Source organism: Rhineura floridana, chromosome 9 (assembly GCF_030035675.1).
Source record: "Rhineura floridana isolate rRhiFlo1 chromosome 9, rRhiFlo1.hap2, whole genome shotgun sequence".
NCBI lineage: Eukaryota > Metazoa > Chordata > Lepidosauria > Squamata > Rhineuridae > Rhineura > Rhineura floridana.
In genome coordinates, this window is record NC_084488.1 from 11,523,368 (window position 1) to 11,543,904 (window position 20,537).

General features: G+C 41.6%; 1 protein-coding gene across 6 annotated transcripts in view; it reads right to left on the bottom strand.

The window, feature by feature from the left end:
• Positions 1–20,537, bottom strand: part of PPARGC1A (PPARG coactivator 1 alpha) — a 931,093-nt gene that overhangs the window by 43,877 nt on the left and 866,679 nt on the right. For all 6 annotated transcript variants that reach the window (XM_061583991.1, XM_061583992.1, XM_061583995.1 and 3 more), the window contains 3 exons: positions 12,171–12,365; positions 8,480–8,602; positions 7,073–7,274 (listed from right to left, as the gene is read on the bottom strand). In XM_061583991.1, the coding sequence (XP_061439975.1) occupies positions 7,073–7,274; positions 8,480–8,602; positions 12,171–12,365 (520 nt within the window). The remainder of the gene's footprint in view (positions 1–7,072; positions 7,275–8,479; positions 8,603–12,170; positions 12,366–20,537) is intronic.

Genomic DNA, 20,537 nt, shown 5'->3' on the forward strand with positions numbered 1-20,537 from the left:
TTTGAAGAACAGCGCCACACCTCCTTAATTCCTAAAACCTTGTATTATAAACCAAAATGCGATACCATCACCACTCCCAAGTTTCCCATTCCTTGCTCCACTACATAGGCTGTTACTGGCAGAGGCAGAGAATCTCACAGTGGTATGATGTTCTGACTGGGCCTATTTCCAGACCATGTCAATTTCACATGCATTTTTTATTCATGGGCCTGTTCAGGTCTCATGTTTCATTCATGAGACTTCCCCCCCTAAAAAATCTGTACAAAATCTGGTATTTATAATTATGTATTTTATCACAAAATGCACACTTAAATACATCTTTTCTGTTAACATACACATTTCTAAATGTATTTTATCCTAAGATATACATTTTGGTACATTTTTATAGCCGGGAACTGCGATCACAAAATTTGGAGAAATGCAAAATCCAAAAGATAATTATGTTCCAATCCATGTATTAGTCTGAAAGGCAGACATTAGGTCAGTTCACTTAAAAATGAGGACTGAATGACATTCTTCTCCTTCCCTAGTTTTGACTTGCATGATGTGGTACTACTTGCTACTGTGGGAGAGAGGAAGAAGAGATGCAAAGTTGTTTTCAGCAGGGGAACCACACATCTCATATTATGTTTCGTTCCAGCAGCCCTACATATTTTATGGATAAAGATGTAGACTCATTTGGAACCCTTAAACAGCCACTTTCAATGCATGATTGATTTATGTCAGCTGCTGATCCTCTGCAATACAGACCTGAAAACCTTAAAAAACTACCCAAAAAAATGCACAGAACATAGTGTGAAAATGTGCTTCCCTCACATTTCATTTAGACTACAGTTCACGTTTCACTTGGATATAACTACAAAGAACAGAACTCTATGAATATTCAGCTGATTTTACTTGTACAATATACAGTTTTATATACAGCACTAGGAAAATAGGTTGTTTCTGTGAGGCCAAGACCAGTGCTCGCAAATTATTCTGCAAATAGGGGGGGAGAGTTGCAGATGGCTTAAATTGGGGTTTAACTCCTCCATGCTAAAACCCTGACATGAATGAACAGCAGCACTTTTAACTGTTAGAATATAAACCTTCTGCAGTCCTTTGTTAAAAATCATTTGTGATACCAATCTTCTGTGGTTGTTTTCAAACTACAGACCAGTCTGCCAGGGAAAGTAATCACAGAATCATAAAATTAGAAGGAACTTTGGGGGTCCTCTAGTGTAGACCCTGCTTGATGCTGGAGACAACTACAGTGTCTTTTCAGATGGTCATCCAGCCTCTGCTTAAATCATCCCAGCAAAGGAGAGTCTACCACTTCCCAAAGCAGAACATTCCATTGTCAAACTTGTACCATTAGGAAGTTTCTCTGAATGATTTACTGAAATCGACTTCCCTGAGATTTCCACCAACTGGTTCTATTCCTGCCATCTGGAGTGATGAGGAACATGTCTGCTCCTAACTTCTGTGTGGTCCTGAGATAGGACTGCCTTCTTTTCAGGGTCTCCAAAAGTAGGAGTTAAATTTTGCCAGCAGGCAATTTTCTGCTTGGCTTGAGAGGTTTGGCAATGTACCCCAAGCAATGTCCATTAGGCTCTTTCATGCCCTGAATCACCCGCAATAGCCAGGACTTTCTCCTGGCTGACCAGGTGACTAGAGCTCACCCCCAATTTACTAATATCACTCTTTAGCTCTTCCCACCCCCACCACATCTCACTCATCAGACCTGGGGTTGTGATCCAGTCCTCATCCTATTCAGAGTAGACCCACTGAAGTTATGAGACATGATCAACTTAGATTCATGAATTTCAGTGAATTAATAAAAACTCTGAGTAGGACTAGCATTGAATATAAACCCCGGTGTGGATCTGAATTGGTACCTTGGTGCTGGGACTGTTTTCCTGATGAAAATACACACACACACACACCTTGATATTTTCCTTGTTCAGTTTCCTCTAGCAGGACAAACGGTAGCTGAGAGGGAAGGTGGATTTCTTTGGGAAAATAGTGCAGCAGGAAAGCATAAATCTCCCTCTACACCATGGCCCCAATCCAGATCCATAAACACACCTCTGCAGCAGTGATTAGCCAACCTTTTAAGATAAAAGAGATAGATGTCCATTATCTCATCTAGCCTAGCTCTTTCTCAGTCACTGGTATCAGAATGTGCAAAGTAATTCTGCTGAAGGACTACTGCATTTTATATAATGGACGTGATAAGAAAATATTGCCTGTGTGAAGAAGCATCTCTGTTTCCCCCAGATGCTTCCTATCTGCGTTTTTAGCAATGGAAAGGAGGTACATGCTGCACACTTTCCTTGAGCTACTGTTTTTAGAACACCTACCAGTGGGGACACTTTGGCTAAATTTGGTAGGAGGCAGGGAGTAGGGCTTGTATATTTCATCTTTGCATGCAGAAGGTCCCTGGTCCAATCCCTGGCATCCCCAGGTACAGCTAGGAAAGACCCTTGCCTGAAACCCTGGCAAAGCAGCTGCTAGTCAGTGTAGAGTCTACACACTATAGACAACACCCAGCTAAATGGACCAATGACTCTTTATCAAGCAGCTTCCTTTGTTCTTCCTAAAAGTCAAGCACTGGAGACAGACCCTATTTCTGTGGGCTAAAATGGCCTTCAAGTAAATTAAATAAGATACAAGTGCTCGTTACAGGAGGCAAGGACTAAGGTGGGAGTGGCTTAACTGATTCCTAGTATGGCAGGAGCAATCAAATCATGGAGTGGCCACTTACACAGCAGAAAGAGAAGACGGGACTGCTTCCAGGCCTACTCAACTGGCACTGTAATTTCAGAAGCAAAAAACTGGGGGGCGGAGGCGGAAATTAAGTTAGATTAATGTTTATTTCTAACTCTGCTCATAAACGCGACAGCCAATTTCTCTTGACCATTGATACTGCAGCTTGAGATGCTTATTTATGTAATGCAGACAGGGTTTCTTCCGTTTGGAAGCAAAGGCAGTAGATGGATTTTTAAAGCAGCTGTATCTTTAAATAAAGCTTCCTTGGGCCTTTAGAAAGAGATAGCAGGAGGAAGGGCGGAAGGGAACAATTCACCTGGGCAAGAGGATGGTATTGGCATCTTCCCACCCCAGCTGCAGTAGTTAGTAACAGAAGCAAAACTTCCACTTCATACACTGAAGGATGCCAAGCATCATTCCAGGTATTTAGATAGCAATAAAAGATGTTGGAAGATGTTGGGGGTTCTTTTGTAATTGAGCAAAAGTGGTCAGGATGGTTCCTACACTTGACACTGTTTAGAAAACAAAACAATAAAATGGTGGGCTTTGTAGATATAATAGGGCTGACACATTTACTGCCTATTCAGAAGCTGCAAGAAAGCCATTTTATTGTCTCTTAAGGAATATATTGCAAGTTAAAAAATGTCCTCAGTTTAGTCTGGCAAAAATAAAAGAGGCTCCCTAATGAAATGGCTTCCCCAGCTTGGTCAGGAGGGGAATTATTTCCTAGGAACACATCACTAGTTTTGTGCTGTTGGAATCCAGTTAACCCTCAACTCCCCCATGGCTGCGGTTCCTTCTTCAGGTTCTTTCCTCACCATTACCTTTATCATTACTTCAATTCAGGGACCATTACATACAAGACATGGAGGCAAACCAAGGTGTGTCAGAAGCAGAACCAATCCTGGCTCCCTGATGAGTCCCCTTTTAAGATGCCTACGTTTGCAACATTCACATCACCCCTTAGTAGTATTCTTAACATAACTTTGGTGCCTGCCTAAAATTCATTGTGTGTGAAAAGACTCTTTATTTAAGAGATCTCAGAACCTGTAGGCCCAGCGTGCTAACTGTTCTTAGCGCACATGTGGTGTTCTAAATGTGTCTTACTTATAACTAACACCAACAAAGGGACTATACTAGTTAAAAGGCTAGTTTTCTCAACAGTCTTTACATCTGTGTGCACACACAACAAGTGCAAAGCTAATGTTTTCATTTCCACTAAGCAATGAATGGAGGCAATGAATTTACTTCAACTATTTTTCAAAAGCTTTGTGTCTTTCCTGTCGTAAGATGCACCTTCTTAGAGAAGCTTTGGGAATGTTTTATTTGTTTATTTATATACCACTTTTAAGCAGCTTTTAAGCGGTTGGTAAGCAGCAACAAAACCTTTTTGCAATTCCATTGTAGTAATGACTGAAGAGGAAGAGGCTGAGGCAGACGCCTTCTTCAGACATTATTGCTGCAAGAAGGAACCTGGACAGAGCAGGGCAGAGGCAGAGGCAAGAAGTCTAGTTTTGTCACTGGCAGCTCTGGGTACCAATCTGGGAAAGACTTTACCAGGGCTCCCTAATCATAGTGCTTTTGAGAGCAACGCTGAAGAAATATATCAGAGGTTGTTCCAGTGTTTTCAATGCCCTTTGCAAGCTGATTCTCTTAGATGCAGCAAGGCTGAAAGAGTTAGTGGAGTTGTGGGTGGGTGGTTATTACTAGGTAACCAACTTTTCTTTACCACACCCTTCTCCATTCTGCACTAGCAGCATTTGATTTAGGTTTCAGTGTTATTCAGGAGCAGCTAGAGGGGAAGGCCATGAACCTGGCCTCCCAGCACCAGGGCTGTTGCCATGTAGGGGTGGGGTGGGCACATTGGTGGAGCCACCCTGAGCTCACCACTGCCCTGCCCCAGTAGCAGCAGTGGTGTGGTCCTGGGAGGCGCAGTCCATGGCACTGCCCTCCTTGCCAGCCACTCTTGGCGTTATTGATAGACCTGTGTGTGTGCAACTAATAAGTAAATATAGTATTGAATCTGGTGGACTCTGTGTTTGATGTTATGTTCACTGTGTGTGTGTGTGTGTGTGTGTGTGTGTGTGTGTGTGTGTGTGTGTGTGTGTGTGTGTGTGTGTGTGTGTGTACACAGTGTTTTATATATGCTGCCAATTATATATATGCATATTATAGTGTGAGCGGAGACTACATATATTCTCTTAGTAAAGGATCATTCTCAATGAAGTGTTATCCATCCACTCCATCAAGGATGAAGCAGTGTACCAAGTGGGAGGGGGGGAAGCATAAAAAAGGTTTAATTCATCATATCCCCTGCACCTTTCCTTTTGAAACTGTGCTGGAAGCTTCTATAGGGACACCTCTGCACTTGCCCACAAAAGCACAAAGAAGAGAGTGCATCCTTTTTATTAAAAAGAAAAAGCAGCAGCTAATTTCAAAGGCTTTCTCTGCAATTTGTTTTTGTTTCAAATTTGGCAAGGCTTCATTCCCTCAGAACAGGCTACTCTGCCTGCAAATTTTGTCCAATTGGGGGGGGGGAAGCAACAGCTGTTCATTGAGTTCCCCATTATAGTTAACGGAGAAGAAATCCAAAACTTTGGAAACCAAAGCAAAGTGAGGCTCTGCTCCAGATCCAAACCAAAGCAAGTATCATTTTGAAACTTTGAGACAAAGGAACCTGCCATTTGAAGCATTTGCATACCCCCATCAAAAAGCTGAACTGGCTTCTGGGCCACTCCTGAGCACAACTCTTATGTCCTGGTGCTTGCCTCTGAAGCCCTACACGGCTTATGACCTAGATACCTGATGAAGTACCTGTCCCCCTGATCACCTAACTGTGTATTGAGATCATCTGAAAAAGTTCTCTTCTGGGTGGCCCTGTTACCTGACGGGAGTAGAGAGCAACTGGGGAGAGGGTCTTCTTGGTGGTGGCACATTGCTTAGGCACTTCATAAGAACATAAGAAGAGCCTGCTGGATCAGGCCAGTGGCCCATCTAGTCCAGCATCCTGTTCTCACAGTAGCCAACCAGGTGCCTGGGGGAAGCCCGCAAGCAGGACCCGAGTGCAAGAACACTCTCCCCTCCTGAGGCTTCCGGCAACTGGTTTTCAGAAGCATGCGGCCTCTGACTAGGGTGGCAGAGCACAGCCATCATGGCTAGTAGCCATTGATAGCCCTGTCCTCCATGAATTTGTCTAATCTTCTTTTAAAGCCGTCCAAGCTGGTGGCCATTACTGCATCTTGTGGGAGCAAATTCCATAGTTTAACTATGCGCTGAGTAAAGAAGTACTTCCTTTTGTCTGTCCTCTCCAAGGAAGCTTGCCTGGCATCTTTGTTGTTAACTTTTCCCTGCCAGGTGAAGTTCTCCTTACTTTTGCTGTTTTTTACCGTGAGACTGTCTTGTTTCACAATGGCTATGATTTACCTTCACTGTCAGAGGCAGTATGCCTCTGAATGCCAGTTGCTGGGAATCACAAATGAGAGTGCAGTTGTGCTCAGGTACATCTTGCTGGCTCTCCATAGACATCTGGTTGGCCACTGTGAGAACAGGATGCTGGACTAGATGGGCTGCTGGCCTGATCCAGCACGGCTCTTCTTATGCTCTCCCTGTACTGTTTGTTGTTGTTTTTATATTTTGTTTGTAAACTGTCTAGGAGTATTTCAGCTGAAGGCTGGATAGAAATATTTCCAATAAAAATAATTATCTGAATGAATAATAAAAGCAAACTACCTGACTAAAAATTATCGCACAAGAAAAAGGTCTTGGTATTCTAGCATCTTTCCAGTTTGGGGAGCTTGGACCAACAGTGTTGAACTAGCCACAGGATTTTAGGCAGTGAATTCAGCCTGTGCTTCACTACTCAGCTCTGGCCAAAGATGGGACATTCAAGGAGACAAGCCAGTCCAATCAAGGAAGTTTCCTGATAGGGACAGCCATCGCTCAGTGTCAGAGTGCATGCTTTTAATATGGAAGATCCCAGATTCAATCTCTGTCATCTCGGGTAGTAATGCCCCTACCTGAGCCCACAGAGATCTGCTGCTGGCCATAGAAAACATTGGCCTAGAGCCAGCGCCCTGACTCATATCAAGGCAGTTTCATCAGTCCAAGAGGCCACAGAGACTCAGGCAATTTTCCCTGAATCCTAGAAGATTTTAGAGGTCAGCACTGTTCACCAGTCTGGGCTACTAGGAAATCTTCTCTTGCCAGCTACAGACTCCCTTCACCTCTCTTCCCACCTCCTAAGTTTCAAAGGAACCTGGGCCTGACCATTTACAACCATGATAATCATTGACAAAGTCCTATTCTCTGATCACAAGGCTACCTTGCAAATGATGTGTCTGAGAGTGCAAAAGAGCCTTCTTTTTAGAGGTGCATTTCTCTCTGTTTCTGTTGCTGTTCTCTGTTGATTTGGTCTGAGGGTCATCATTTGTAGTCAGATACTTGAGAAGCTCTGAGCAGGGACGTCTTTGGGGCTTTTGTGGTTGACAAATGCTCTTTGCTTTATTGCTCCATGAATTCTCAGTCTTAAGAAACAAGTTACAATAAAGGAAAAGAAAAAAAGAAAGAAAGAAAGCTGAAATTAGTGAACTCAGCCTTATCAGAATGGATATAGGTTTTCTGAAGAGATGAGATTTTCAGTGAAGTGTTTGGTCTAAAACTACTAGATCTATGAGCTGTGAATAACTGTTTGCAGAACAAGTAAAGAAAATTACATTTAAAATTCCTAAATGACATTTATGCGGCTTTTTTATTTCATTTCTTTTACATTTCAGTGTTCCTATTCAGCAATGTATAACTAACAAGACCCTACAGCGCCTTTACTACGAATGGGGAAAAAAATAAGCTGGTTTAAACCTTAATTTGCTGTTGATTGCTCAAGCCCAGTGCTCACAACTCTCTTAAGTACCCCTAAACGCTCTGTTTTCAGTTACAGTCAATGGCAAGACAAACATTGTTTAATAAAGCCTGCTAACAGAATTACACCACTGCCAGCATCTGAACCAATTAATGGCTGGCATAGACCTTTCTACTAAGGTTCCAGCATAATCTTTTTCTAAGTTAGGCCACAAGTGAAGTAGCGGCCTGGAGTCACACGTCAACACATCAGCCCATCCGTAGTATTTTAATGGCACTGTCTACTATTTTGTAGATAGGAGAAGAGTAACTGACAGTAAAAATGCCAGTTAATGCTGCCAAGGGGGAAAAAGGGCATAACATGAATTATTCAGAACAACAACAACAACAACAGGAACAAAAGCAGTTTGTTTTTTTGCTTGGGACGGCACTCCCCCCCCCCCCCCCCGGAATAAGCTGCTTCCGCTCCAACCCCACAATTTGAGACAGACGCCAGGCAGTTGGTGCAGTTCAGATACTCAATGGGCTGGCACTCCATGTGGTGAAGGAGTAGATGAACATCTCCGCGCTTCCCTCCCCACATACATAATAAAGGTGATCTGCGTGGCCTGTATGTGTGATGGCCCAGTTTTGAGTTTCTTTGCTTTCACACACACACACTGAGAGTGGTATGATCCTGCAAATTGGGCCACTGAGTATACGGACCTCTGCATAGTGTGCCCACATCACACATTACTTGAGGGGTAGCGTGAAACAGTGGTACACATATTACTCCTTGTGCATTGGCCTGGTAAATGTCTGAACTGGGACATTTTTGTAATTAAAAGCATTAGGAAAAAAACCATTTAAAATATTTATATGTATTACACTGTACCTTAACCACCACAGGGCTTGTTCTGATCCTCTGATTGGCATTTGCATGGTTGTGTGTGCTGAGGCCACTGCATTCATTGTAATTTAGCTGGGTGTTAGCTGGAGCCAACAGGAGTTTCTTAAGCTGCAAGCATAAGGAAGGGGAAAGGTTTGGGGTGGGTGAGGAAGATGAAAGGTTGGGAAGAAAAAGAAGTGAAGTTATGCATCTCTTATTTCTTAGGCTTTATTTGAATCTTTGATCCACAGGTCCAGTTCAGACAGATGTCAACATGTATAAAGATTACGCATGATGGGAAAGTGGGCTTGTGAATACTAAGCATGCCTGTCCTGACTCTTGGTCTGCTGGATGTCCACACATGGATGCGACATTTGGGTAGGGTCTATGCGGATCAAGTCCATGCATGTTTGTATGGCTAAAGCACACAGTCACTAATTCATGCAAAATCTGGGAAATGGTCCTCTGGTTTAAACCTACCCCTGTTGGATTTTACTTACCTAAACCTAGCACAAACATTCTGTCCGACACATGAATATCCTGCAGGCCCAGAGGCAAGAAAGGCACACCTAGTGGCTATATAGACATTTGACCAAATCTGGATCAGGTAAATCAATGCCAGGAAAATATATAAAATCTTATCTTCCCATGCTCTCACTTTGACACTGCAGAACAACGAGGAGTGCATTGGGAAAGGCAGATTCTGCCTTTGTCCCAGGACATCCAGTCAGGCAAACTGCACAGAATACACTGGATGTATTCAGCTGAGGAGACTAGCAGGGTTCCAGCATGGCTGCCAGAGCTTAGAAAAGTTACTTTTTTAAACTACAACTCCCATCAGCCCCAGCCAGCATGGCCACTGGAGTGGGCTGATGGGAGTTGTAGTCCAAAAAAAGTAACTTTTCCAAGCTCTGGGCTGAACTACCCTGACGGACTGTCCATCCAACTCCTCAAAATTAGAGTTTGGGGGGGGGAGTGCAGGTACCTCCACTTTGACCCTGAACCTTCAGAATGACGGTCAAGCATGATTAGCTACACAGGAGTTCTTCATTAATTCCTAAACAGAAGAAATCTGGCAATGGTGGAAGAGCTCCTGTGCTTCTAGTCTCCGCTACTATAGAACTGGAAAGATAAAAAACGTACTTCAGAGTTGTCAAAAAGACAAGCAACATAAGGCTTACAAAACCATTCTGCACACTGAAAAGTGATATATTAGTACTTATCCTTAGGCCAAAAAGGATGCTTATTTTTTAAGGTATGCCGCATTACATTTATGATTTTACAAATAACAGTGGAAAGCCTGTTTTACCTGGAGAACCACACAGCCAATTTTAAATGGAGATTGTGCCCAAAGGCATTGGTAAAGACTTTCAAATGCATAGTCATGACAATCTGCTGTCATATACACACAGGCACATAACTGCACACTTTCTTTCATGTGCATATACAAAGAGATGCACATTCTCCCCTTTATCACTACTTGCTTGGCTGGCACCCGAGCAATGCATAGCAGTATAAAGTGGAAGGACAATATAGGATGTGGAGGGGAAAAGGAGATTCTGGTTCTCAGTTACGTCGTCCTCCCATGTGGGAAATTCATTTGAATCAAGCATACCCGGAGTCAAGAAGAAACATGGACAAGCACCTACCAGGATCCACTGCCAACCTGAGTCCTTGAAATTCCAGCTGAACACCACCATTTTGTTTAGTTTTGTGTGCATGGTCTGACATATGTACAAGGCTACTGAACTTCAGTCACGTGGGCATGGCTGCCAGGCAATCGCTTACTTGCCTTCATTCCCAAAGTGACTAGCAAAAGCAGCAGCAACAAGGAAGAGCTGCAATGGCTAGCTGAAGGACCAACTGAGTGTGTGGGGCCCAAGTGCCCACAGAAACTGCAGCCAGCCCTGAAGCCAAGCTCTCTTTCCAAAACATCCTACATAGATGGCCCACATTAATGTTGGTCACAGGTGAGCTACAAGGAGCCAAATATAAAGGAGGTTGAACTTGGGTTTTGGCATGGTCCTGACATTTCCTGTCCTATAGAGAGAAATTCACCTGTCTTAAGCAACATTTGCCTTCAATAAAGGAAAGTCTAGCATAGAGATACATGGAGTTTACAGGTTATACATCATGAAAGACAATACTGCTTCACAAAGTAAACAATGTCTGACAATTGGCTTGTTTTCCTGCCAGGCAGAGCAGAGTAATATAAATCTTCTTTAGCTGATAAAATCATTTGGGAAATGTACATTGCAAGTTATCTTGATAGTCACAGCTATAAGATACTGAACTTCTCAATTTCATTATGACTGAAATATAAAAGAGTCCTCTGGTGGTAGAATTGTTTTTTGTAAAGTTAGGGGCTTTTAGAAAACCTTAAGCAGTTACTACTTTTGTAGTAACAGATCTGACAGCAATGGATATTTGGTATTAACAAGGGTATCGTTCTCTCAAGACAATGCAAACTGAAGGGCTTGTCACGACACATTTCTTGAGGGCTCCTTGGCACATCTGAAATAGAGCATGATGCGGCATGCATTCTCTATCCTACTGGACTCTGTGAATGGTAAACAGTACACACTAAAAAAAAACTTTGCAAAGACTCTGGGATTGACTTCACTTCATCTTTTCTCCATTTTCTACCAGAAGCTCATCTTCCCTCTCCTAATCCTTGCTTCTGCTACATAAAAGTGATCTGGAACTATGATATTATAGGTTCCTTCACGCATAACATTTTTAGGTGTACAACTAAGTTTTGTGTGTGTACCTAAAAATGCAACGCATAAACACATGCTTGCAATCATATACGAGACAGACACACTTGTCAGGGAGCTGAAATAAGCTGCAGTTCCCTGTTGAGTATATACTGGTGGCAAAATCATGTTTGCATCTATACAGTGTGCGAAAGGGCCTTATGAATGATGACAACCGCAGATGCATTTTGGGACGTAGAGGATGGTATTCAACTAACTTTTTGTGCTAGTGCAAGGACTACGGCAATGACGTTCCCCCCTGTGTGTGCCACACACCATCCCCAAATCTGCTCTGGAGGGTTGGGGGAACCCTAGAACAGTTTTCAGGGGCATAGGTAGAGGAGACGAGGATATTGTTCCACTGAGTAAAGAAAAAATCCTTGTGCTGATGGAACAATCTACTTAGTGCTACACTTAATACAACTCAGAACAATGTGTTTCCTCACTTGAGGGATTATAATCAAATTCTTACCCCTACATCCACTCTTAGTATATCCTTTCTTTCTTACCAAATCTATTTAACTAGGGCCAATTCACATGTCATGAAATGACCCCAACTGGTGCAGATAGCACCACATGTAAATGATCAACTCATATGAACTGTATAGCATGGTATAATAGAGGACATCTACACACACATACTAGAAATCTAGTAAAGAAAACATGAATTCAAAACATTTCTTTTCTGAACATAATGGTAGGTAAGAGTGTCAGTTATTGGAAGAAAAACATTCAGCCAATACACTATAGTTTCTCTAATGAACAATTATGTTTATCCTGGGCTTTTCCTCTAAAATTTCCAAGTGTGATTTAGCTTTCTTTGTGTTTTCAATCTAAAAATGAAAAGACCAAACCTTACTGTGACTACATCACATCCATGCAGTGGATAGTGAGAGGGCACTTCCATTTTTCCGTTAAACACTAGGAAGGTAGATTCTTACTAGAGACGGCTCTTCTGCCTCCTGAGGTGGAGGGGTGCCGTCGGGCATTGGTGAAGGGCTAGCATCATTTTCGTTGGTCACATCTCCATCTGTCAGTGCATCAAATGAAGGCAATCCATCCTCATCCACAGGGATACTGTCCAATGTCTCTGTGAGAACTGCTAGCAAATTTGCCTCATTTTCTTCATCTATCTTCTACAAATCAGGAAAAGAGGGGGAAAAAGTGAGTCAGGAAAGGGTAACAGGATTACATAGGCACATAAAACATGTTTTGGCTGAATTATTTTTGAGCAGGGGAACTGGAGTGTTGCAACTAACTTATTCAGTTTGTATTTTGGGGTAACACACACATTAGAATTGTTGGTTCACATTTTGTCTTGCACCACTTCCCCATCCCCTTCCTTATGCTTAACCCAACACGAATAAATCTAGCCCAGTGATCACACACGTGTCCTATAAACTATACCCAAGATGTCTCTCCTGTTCGAACCCATCCACCACCACTGAATGACCTGATCCAATAAAACTACAAGGCTGATGAAGCAAAACAACTAATGAGGACAATTGTACAAAGAGGAAAACCACACACTTCAATTCCCCTCCAGATGCTTCCCCCTACTACCAAAATTTGGTAACTTTTCACTTGTAGCATTTCGAGGAATAGCAATCAATGCTCTTACTATTAATGAAAAACTCTGTGGTTTCCTTTTTTAAAAAATGTATTCTGCAGGTTGCCTTTGAAGTTGTCCTTTTCAGTTATGTAGTTTGAGTGCTCAATACAACTACTGTATGCATTTATCTAATTCAGGCTGCAATTATAAAAAGTAGATTAATTCCTAATCAGATGTGGCTGCAATGGTAATTTGTACTAGATATCTTATTTCAGTACCAGGGACTTGTTTGTGTCAAATCAAATATATTTAATATCCTTGCATTTCTCAAAGTAACATGTTCCAATTATCATACATATATTTGGAAGGCAGAAAAATAAAAGCACTTATTATATATTAGAGATTTGTCGCAGCAATTATTAATGACTTAGGGCTTGGAAAAACTCCCTGCGGAGTCCATGCAAAGACTTTGCTGACAGCCAAATACAGTTCTCAGTAAGAGAAAGAAAAGGGAAGAAAAGGGAAGGCTAGATATTCTCTGCAGATGTCAAACTTAGGAAGTTTAATACTACCCAGGAGTGGGCAAGGGACAGTACCTGAAACACAGTGAAAACCTCAAAATAAAGGCTTTTTGCAACAGAAATTAGTTTAGACTGATCTTAACTGAGTTAACTCCTGTTCAGTTAAATCTACCCTTTGGCAAAAGAACAGCTTGGGAAACAATTAAACATGCATACAATTACATTTGATCATTTTATTATTTCAAGGCAAAATGAAGAGTTTATAGCCCTATTCACATTTCACCCAAGCATGCAGAATCAATGGGGGCTTGCTTACCCAACCCCTGGGAATACCTACGTGTGCTGGATACAATGCTTAAATGATATAACTGCACTTAAAATCCATGTTGGCCTCATCATCTACAAACTTTACCCCCAGAAATGTTGTTCTTATTGTAAGGGATCAATAAAGATTTAACAAATAAAATAACAAAGACTTTTTTTGAGAGTGTCATACCATTTTTCAACAAACCGAACACTCAATGAACTTGAATCTTTCCCATTCTCTCTGCTCCTCTCTTAACGCACTCCCTTCCTTGCTTTTAAAGCAATGTGGACTACATGGAGAAATCAGGACTAGATTGTTAGGATGGTTAGATGAATAACAAGAAGGAGGTGGCCAAAAATATGTAAGATTGCAAGGAAAGCCAAAAGAGTTTTTCTAAGACTAATGAAATGTCCAAATGGGAAGTTTCCACACATCATTAAGTTGTCATCAGATGAAGCAAAATCGGAAGTGAATTTGGGCATCCCACCTTCTGAAACATTCCTGAAATTTTGAAAGAGGAAGAAACTTCCCTGAAAGGCTTGCCCATTCTTATACTGAAAATGCAGTGAGAACAACCAGAGGAGTAGAAGCCCTTACAAAGCATTTGTATTCTACTTTGGATTGTGGTCAATACATCCAGCTCCCCGAAAGGAGAGAACCACAACCTAAAGAACTCTGTGCGTTCTTTCTACCGCTAGTTCTATAACCACAGCCTCTTTGGCATACGTAACTGGAACACTGTGTCCTCATTTCACCCAGTTGCTTACCAGACCTCCAAAAAATCATTTTCAAATCAGCATTCCTTCTTTGAGAATATGGACTCCTTCAGAAGCCTCTGCATTTGGCATTTCAACGCTTGGTGTTTGCACTTTAAAACAGACCCCGAAGCACACCAACACTCAAAGTCAGGATGTGCAGTGGACACTGGCCCTCATCATAGTAATTTCGATTAGTTTTTTGTACAAGTTTCAAACAATCAAACACCCCTCAGAGAAAAGCAAAGGATGCAACAAAGAGGGCTGTGTTAAAGCAATTAATGTCACTTTCCATTATTGCTCTAGTCCCAATTTACAGAGCAAATAAATCAAAGTCACCACAGACGATGGCACACTATCCAGCCAACACATGTCTGTTCACAAATGACACATCAGCACAAATGCATTAAGCACAGACATGACGTTGGGAGATAACCTTTCCAAAGCTTAACCACTGTGGTTGCTCCTAAATACTGTTTTATACAAGAACATTTTTATTAGTTCATGTAGCAAAAGAAGAGCTGAGAAAAGGTAGGAAGAGGAAAGGGTATTGTTTTGTTCTCCTTATTTCCTGAGCAAAAGAAAGTTTCAGGTGCAGCCTTTTACAAGGTCCGTCCCCTCTCTTTTTATGAATAGTTCATTAGTGTTTTCACATCATTAAAATTGTACAATTCCTTATTGCCTCCCCACCCAACCCTTCCAGTTTCCTTACCTCCCTCTGCCTTCATGCCTCCCCACTTTTTCTGATGTTCAGTTGTTTAGTATGTTATGTAGTGTTCAGGTTCACATGCTCACATAAGGGTTAAGGTAAATGAGTGTCAATGTTCTGGAGCAGCTGTTGGGTTGGAGAAGCATCCATCTCAAAAACCATAACTAGCGGCTGTTCTGTTGTGAGGAGAATGCAATGGAGACCTTTGAAACAGGCTTATTTACAAGCATACAAATTGAGTAGGGGGGCAGAGTGGGAGGCCCACACCTCCCATACAAGGTTCATAGTGCCATCAACATGCATGATTCTTTACAACAGGAGTGAGGAACTGCCAAACCATGGGCTGGATGTGGCCTTGCCCCTCTCTCACTACAATTAAGCTTGAAAGAAACCTTTTATTGTAGCCAGTAGAAGGCTTTCTTGAAGCCTAATTGCTGTGTGTAAAGGGCAAGTCTCTGCCCCAAGTCTCTTGTCATGAGGCATAGGGGAAACAACAGAGGAAGGGAAGGGAGATGGGGTAAGCAGAGAGTATAGGCATTTGTTGCTTACCTACAGCTGCACATGGAAATTGGAGACTAAGGGATAGTGCCCAAGAGTTTGTGGAAGAGGTGGATTTTGAGGTGGGATTTGTTGCATCAAGCAGGCAGTCTTAGGAGTAAGGGACCGCAAAGGTGAAAGGGTGGAGTCGCTTGAGGGAGCAATAGACTTTCGGTTGAAAGTGCTCGTCTTTAATGTCATATCAGTTCCTTTCCAAAAACTTTCAAGTCTTGTCTTTTTCGCTCAGCCGCATGCCAGCAACAAACCATTTCCCCCCTGCTCCTATCCAAGCTACTGGGGTACATCACAAATTCCAGTAGCTAGTACCCACAGCACATCAAAGGTGGTAACTTCAGCTAGTAAACTCTACCAAAGCTTTGAGAAGGTCATTTTGTATAACCAAAAAAGTGTGATTGCAATTATTATAACGAACAGTGTTACAATGATGTTTATTAAAGTGTCAACTCCCTGCTTGTGCTTATGGCGTGAACCCTGGTGTTGACAGCACAGGGAGAAAACTTTGCTGCAGCCAGAAGCTGTAAATTTCACTACTCCAGCATTGCTACTTATGGGGCTCATCTTCCACTGGCCAGCAATTGTATGGGATAGCCTTATCATGAAGAGGACTGAATAGATCCAGACAGGTGGTGAGCAGGAACACCAATAAGCAAGAACACCACACTCAGCACCTCACGGAAACGATCCCATAAATTATTTTCGTCTGGGTGGCATTGTGGATGCACACCAGCTTTCTGTAAAAAGAATCCCTCAATACTTGAGGAGCAAAAACCAAACAAAAAACCCAAGTAGTGTATTTTTGCCAAAACGTAGTTACTCAAATTGCCAAAAGTAAACCAGTATGTCACATAGCATTTAAATACCCAAGTTTCCCCCACAGCAACTCATGACACAAGTAGCGTGACACTCACACACCTAGCACTATCCGGTATAGAAAACAGAGGAGAGGCATTTTATTAATGGAAGTAAAGCTTATTGTTTCAGCTAACAGTTATTGTTACAGCTAATAATTAACTGAAAATAACTTCAAACTGGTGCCACATGAAGAAGTTTTCTTTTTGAGACCTGAGACTGGGAAACAGCACTTTTTTGAAATAGAAAGTACAGCCCTTGCTCTTGAGGACAACATTTTTTTGCCGAAGTACTCTGGCCATCTGTAGTTCAATGCATTCTCCATCCACCACCAGCTGGAAGCTTGCCACTTTCTGCTTTCATGGCTGTTTTTCAGCGCTGCCTGCCTTCACTGAAGAAAATCCAACATTTCTTTTAAAATATTATATAACCACACTATGCTTCCGTTCCTTCTGCAAATCCCATCTAATCAGAGATCATGTATGGAATGGCACTGTCAAACCATTTGACACAAAAATACCAAAATAAACCAAAACCCTGAGTATTTTTGTGATAAGATCTACACAGAACTCAAACCAAAGGCAGTATCTCAGCAAGAGATGGCGCTTATGTAAGAAATAGGTTAGATAGGAACAATATCACCCAAATTTCTTCCGCAATCACACCATATTGGGAAGATGTTATAGATACAGGAATGGCTTTCAGGAGTATAAGCTACAGACAGTGCTTAAGGCTGCATTTGGCTATACTCTTGGTCAGTTATTTACAAAGATGCCTCTATAAATTCATTCTTGGTCAGGTATATACAAAGGTGCTTCTTTAAATTCACTGTATCAATCACCTTCATCAGATATTACTTTAAAAGTGTTAATTACCATGTGAGGAGGCAGCAGGAACAAACATGCTAGCTCTGCCCATTCCACTGTTGCCTTTCAACTTATGGAAGATGACAGTCTGCAGCAGGCAACCTTTTCAATTCATGAAGATTCCTTTTGTATTTTAGAACCCTGCATAATCAGGGTTCTGAAAAGCATGGAGAACCCTAAGCTCCCTCCTTCAGAAAGTCACCTTCCACCATTTGGAAGGCAACAGAACCAGCAGAATGGGCAGAACCAGAATGTTTGTTCCCCACTGCCTCCTCATGCATTAATTAATACTTTAAAACAACACCTCAACAGGGCTTAAGCGTAAAATATATCTATGCTTTGGTCGCACATAATGCCAAGCCAAACCTACTAGCAAAAGCCTGGGTTTCTGGAATAGAGATCACAGCCACTTTGATCCCCTCCTGTTGTTTTGCTGCTGCACTAAGCTGTGGTTTGTGTGTCATCCAAACCTGGGGTTGTAGTTTAGCTCTCTTTAGACAAGCCACAAGCTATAACCAAAGGCAAACTGAGCATCTGTCTAAAATGAGCATGACTGCATCCTAAATATATTAACAAATATCTGTTGAAACTTATCCTGAGTAAATATTCAAGAAAGGTCCTTCCTCTTCAAGATGATGCACTGTTTTAGATAGAAACTTAAGCTTTTCTGGCATTAGGCATTTTAGAAGAGTCTACTAAAAGTCTTCACGGGGGGAGGGGGAAGACACCCTTGCATATTTCTACTTCTAATGAGTTGTTGCAGTTCAGAAGTTTCCATTATGAGCTGACAATTAAGTTTCTAATAAATGGAGGAGCTACTAATTGACTTATTTGTCTCACAAATACAGTACCTTGCTAGCAACCTGTACCAACACATTTACATCCTTTGACCAAAAATCATTCACGGTTCTTGCCAGCTGCTAAATAATTGGATTTCATTTGTGTAAACTGCCTATCTTCTTTCTTTGACATGAAAGCTTTGATTTTGAACATAGAGAATGAAAACAAGAATGAGCTATCAGACTCTTGACTGTGCTAACAGAACCAAAACAATAAGATACTGGTGAAATTATTGTGGACCATATGTAACAGAAATGCAGTCAGTTTGATTCAGAACCAAAAGGTCACTCAACTCAATTTATAGTTGACGCTGAGCACAATATTGAGAAACACCTGAAAACAAATCAGTTTAGGCCTCAACATTTACTGACTACTTAAGATAATATGCTGATTACTAAATAAATGCATTAACTGTGTTTTGCGCACAAGGGATGCTGAAATGTGTCAAGCACTTGATGGTGGCAAATGCATTGCCAGCTATCTTACCATTGGCATATTAAATGCATATTAAATGCATTTTTATAATGCCAAAAGAGATTGTGGATTCCCTTCCAGTCTATTCAAAATCCATCCACAACGTGCAACACAAGTCTGAACAACACTTTACACTGGGACAGACTTATAAACAGTGATGTTCTCAGTACATCTGTCCATGAGCAAAGTGAGCAGAACGCACTACAGCACAAGGGGAAAGCCTGGATTCAGTTCCTTCTGAGATGTACATGTGGGCATCAGCACAGAAACACACACACACCATCCTTCAGCAAGCAACTGCCGTCTTAGGGTCAAGCTAACCATGACAGTATCTAAAGTGATAGTTCACTGCAGATCTGGACGGGGAGTAGGGATGGGTGAGAAATTCAATTCAGTTCACATTTGAAGCCAAATCTATCACATCTGTACTTTTCAAACAATATGAGAACCAAAACAACTATCCTGTGGAATTCACACTTCAAATTTTGCAGTTCAGTTCACCAACCAATGTTTACAAAAATGCATATATTAGGGGGAAATGTGCATGAATGTACAAGTGAAAGCAACACAAAAATGCATTATATGGCAATAAATTGCTTACAAAAATGTATACATTAGTCAAAGCTGCCTATAAAAATGTGTATTGGGAGAAAATCACACTAAAAAGCTGGAGAATTTTCATGAAGATTTTTTTTTTAAATCACAAATTGCTGTAAAACTGTGGAGAACTGAATTTAAGACTGGAAAATGAGAAACTGAGAGAACAGAAATTGACAGATCTTTCCATCTCTAATCAGGGGTGGGAGGCTTGTGCCTGCCATTTGTGGGGGGGGGTTTCCCATTTGCTTCAGTGGAAGCAGATCAGGGTCATAGTGGGGGCAAAGTATTAATACACTCCTATTTCACCATACGAAGGTCCTGATCTGCACCAGGGCCCCAGGCAAGCATTTTTTTGAAAAATCAAAATCCTGCACTCGGCACGCTTCGGAGTAAATGTCACATGATTTGCCCCAAGAGCTGCTGTATTCAGAAGCAAAGGAGGCAACTACAGCAAGGAACTGTTATTTTGGATACTGTCATGGTGCTCTCGAATAATCATACCTAGAGAAGTCCACAGAGCACTACTAAAGGACAGACCTATAGATTTTTATTGTAAGCAGTCTTGAACAGTTATACAGAAAAATACAATAGAAATTTAATAAAGGGATTGCAAACCTTAATGTCTTAGGTTAAAGCAGCATACTGCAAAAAAGAATGTATTATTTTTGTCTTTATTTATTAAAAACCAAGTTTGGTAGACCACCCTTTATCACATGATACTGATCCCAGGACTGTTTTCAACAGTTACAAAATGTATAATCATATGAATATACACATTAATTAAAAACAACTGTAAGACATACGTTCAAAAAACACAAAATATAAAACCCAATAAGCAGCTATCACTGATTTACCTCAAATGTCTGGGAGAATAAAAATGTTTTCACTTGGAGGCGGAAAACCATCAGAATTTCCACTATCTGTGCCTTCAGAAGAAAGGCATTCCACAGTTTGGGGGGGGGGGAGATGGGGAGAGGGACCACAGAGAGGGCTATCTTTTGCATCACTGTAAAGCAGGCGAAGCCCACTGCAGAGAAAATGAGAAGTGTAACTGGATCCCAGGCCACTTGCCCACCACACCTGCTCTCTGTAATTATCTTTAACTTTCAGTGGGTCAAAGGATTCTATTATGTAGACTCTGCTACCTGAAGAGCATTAGATCTTTGTTCACTTCAGATTCTGATGCTCATGTAGTGGAAAGGAACTCCAGTGCTCATGGATATCACCACAGCACTTCAGTCTGACAGCCCATTGTCACTTGAGAGCTCCATCCCCAA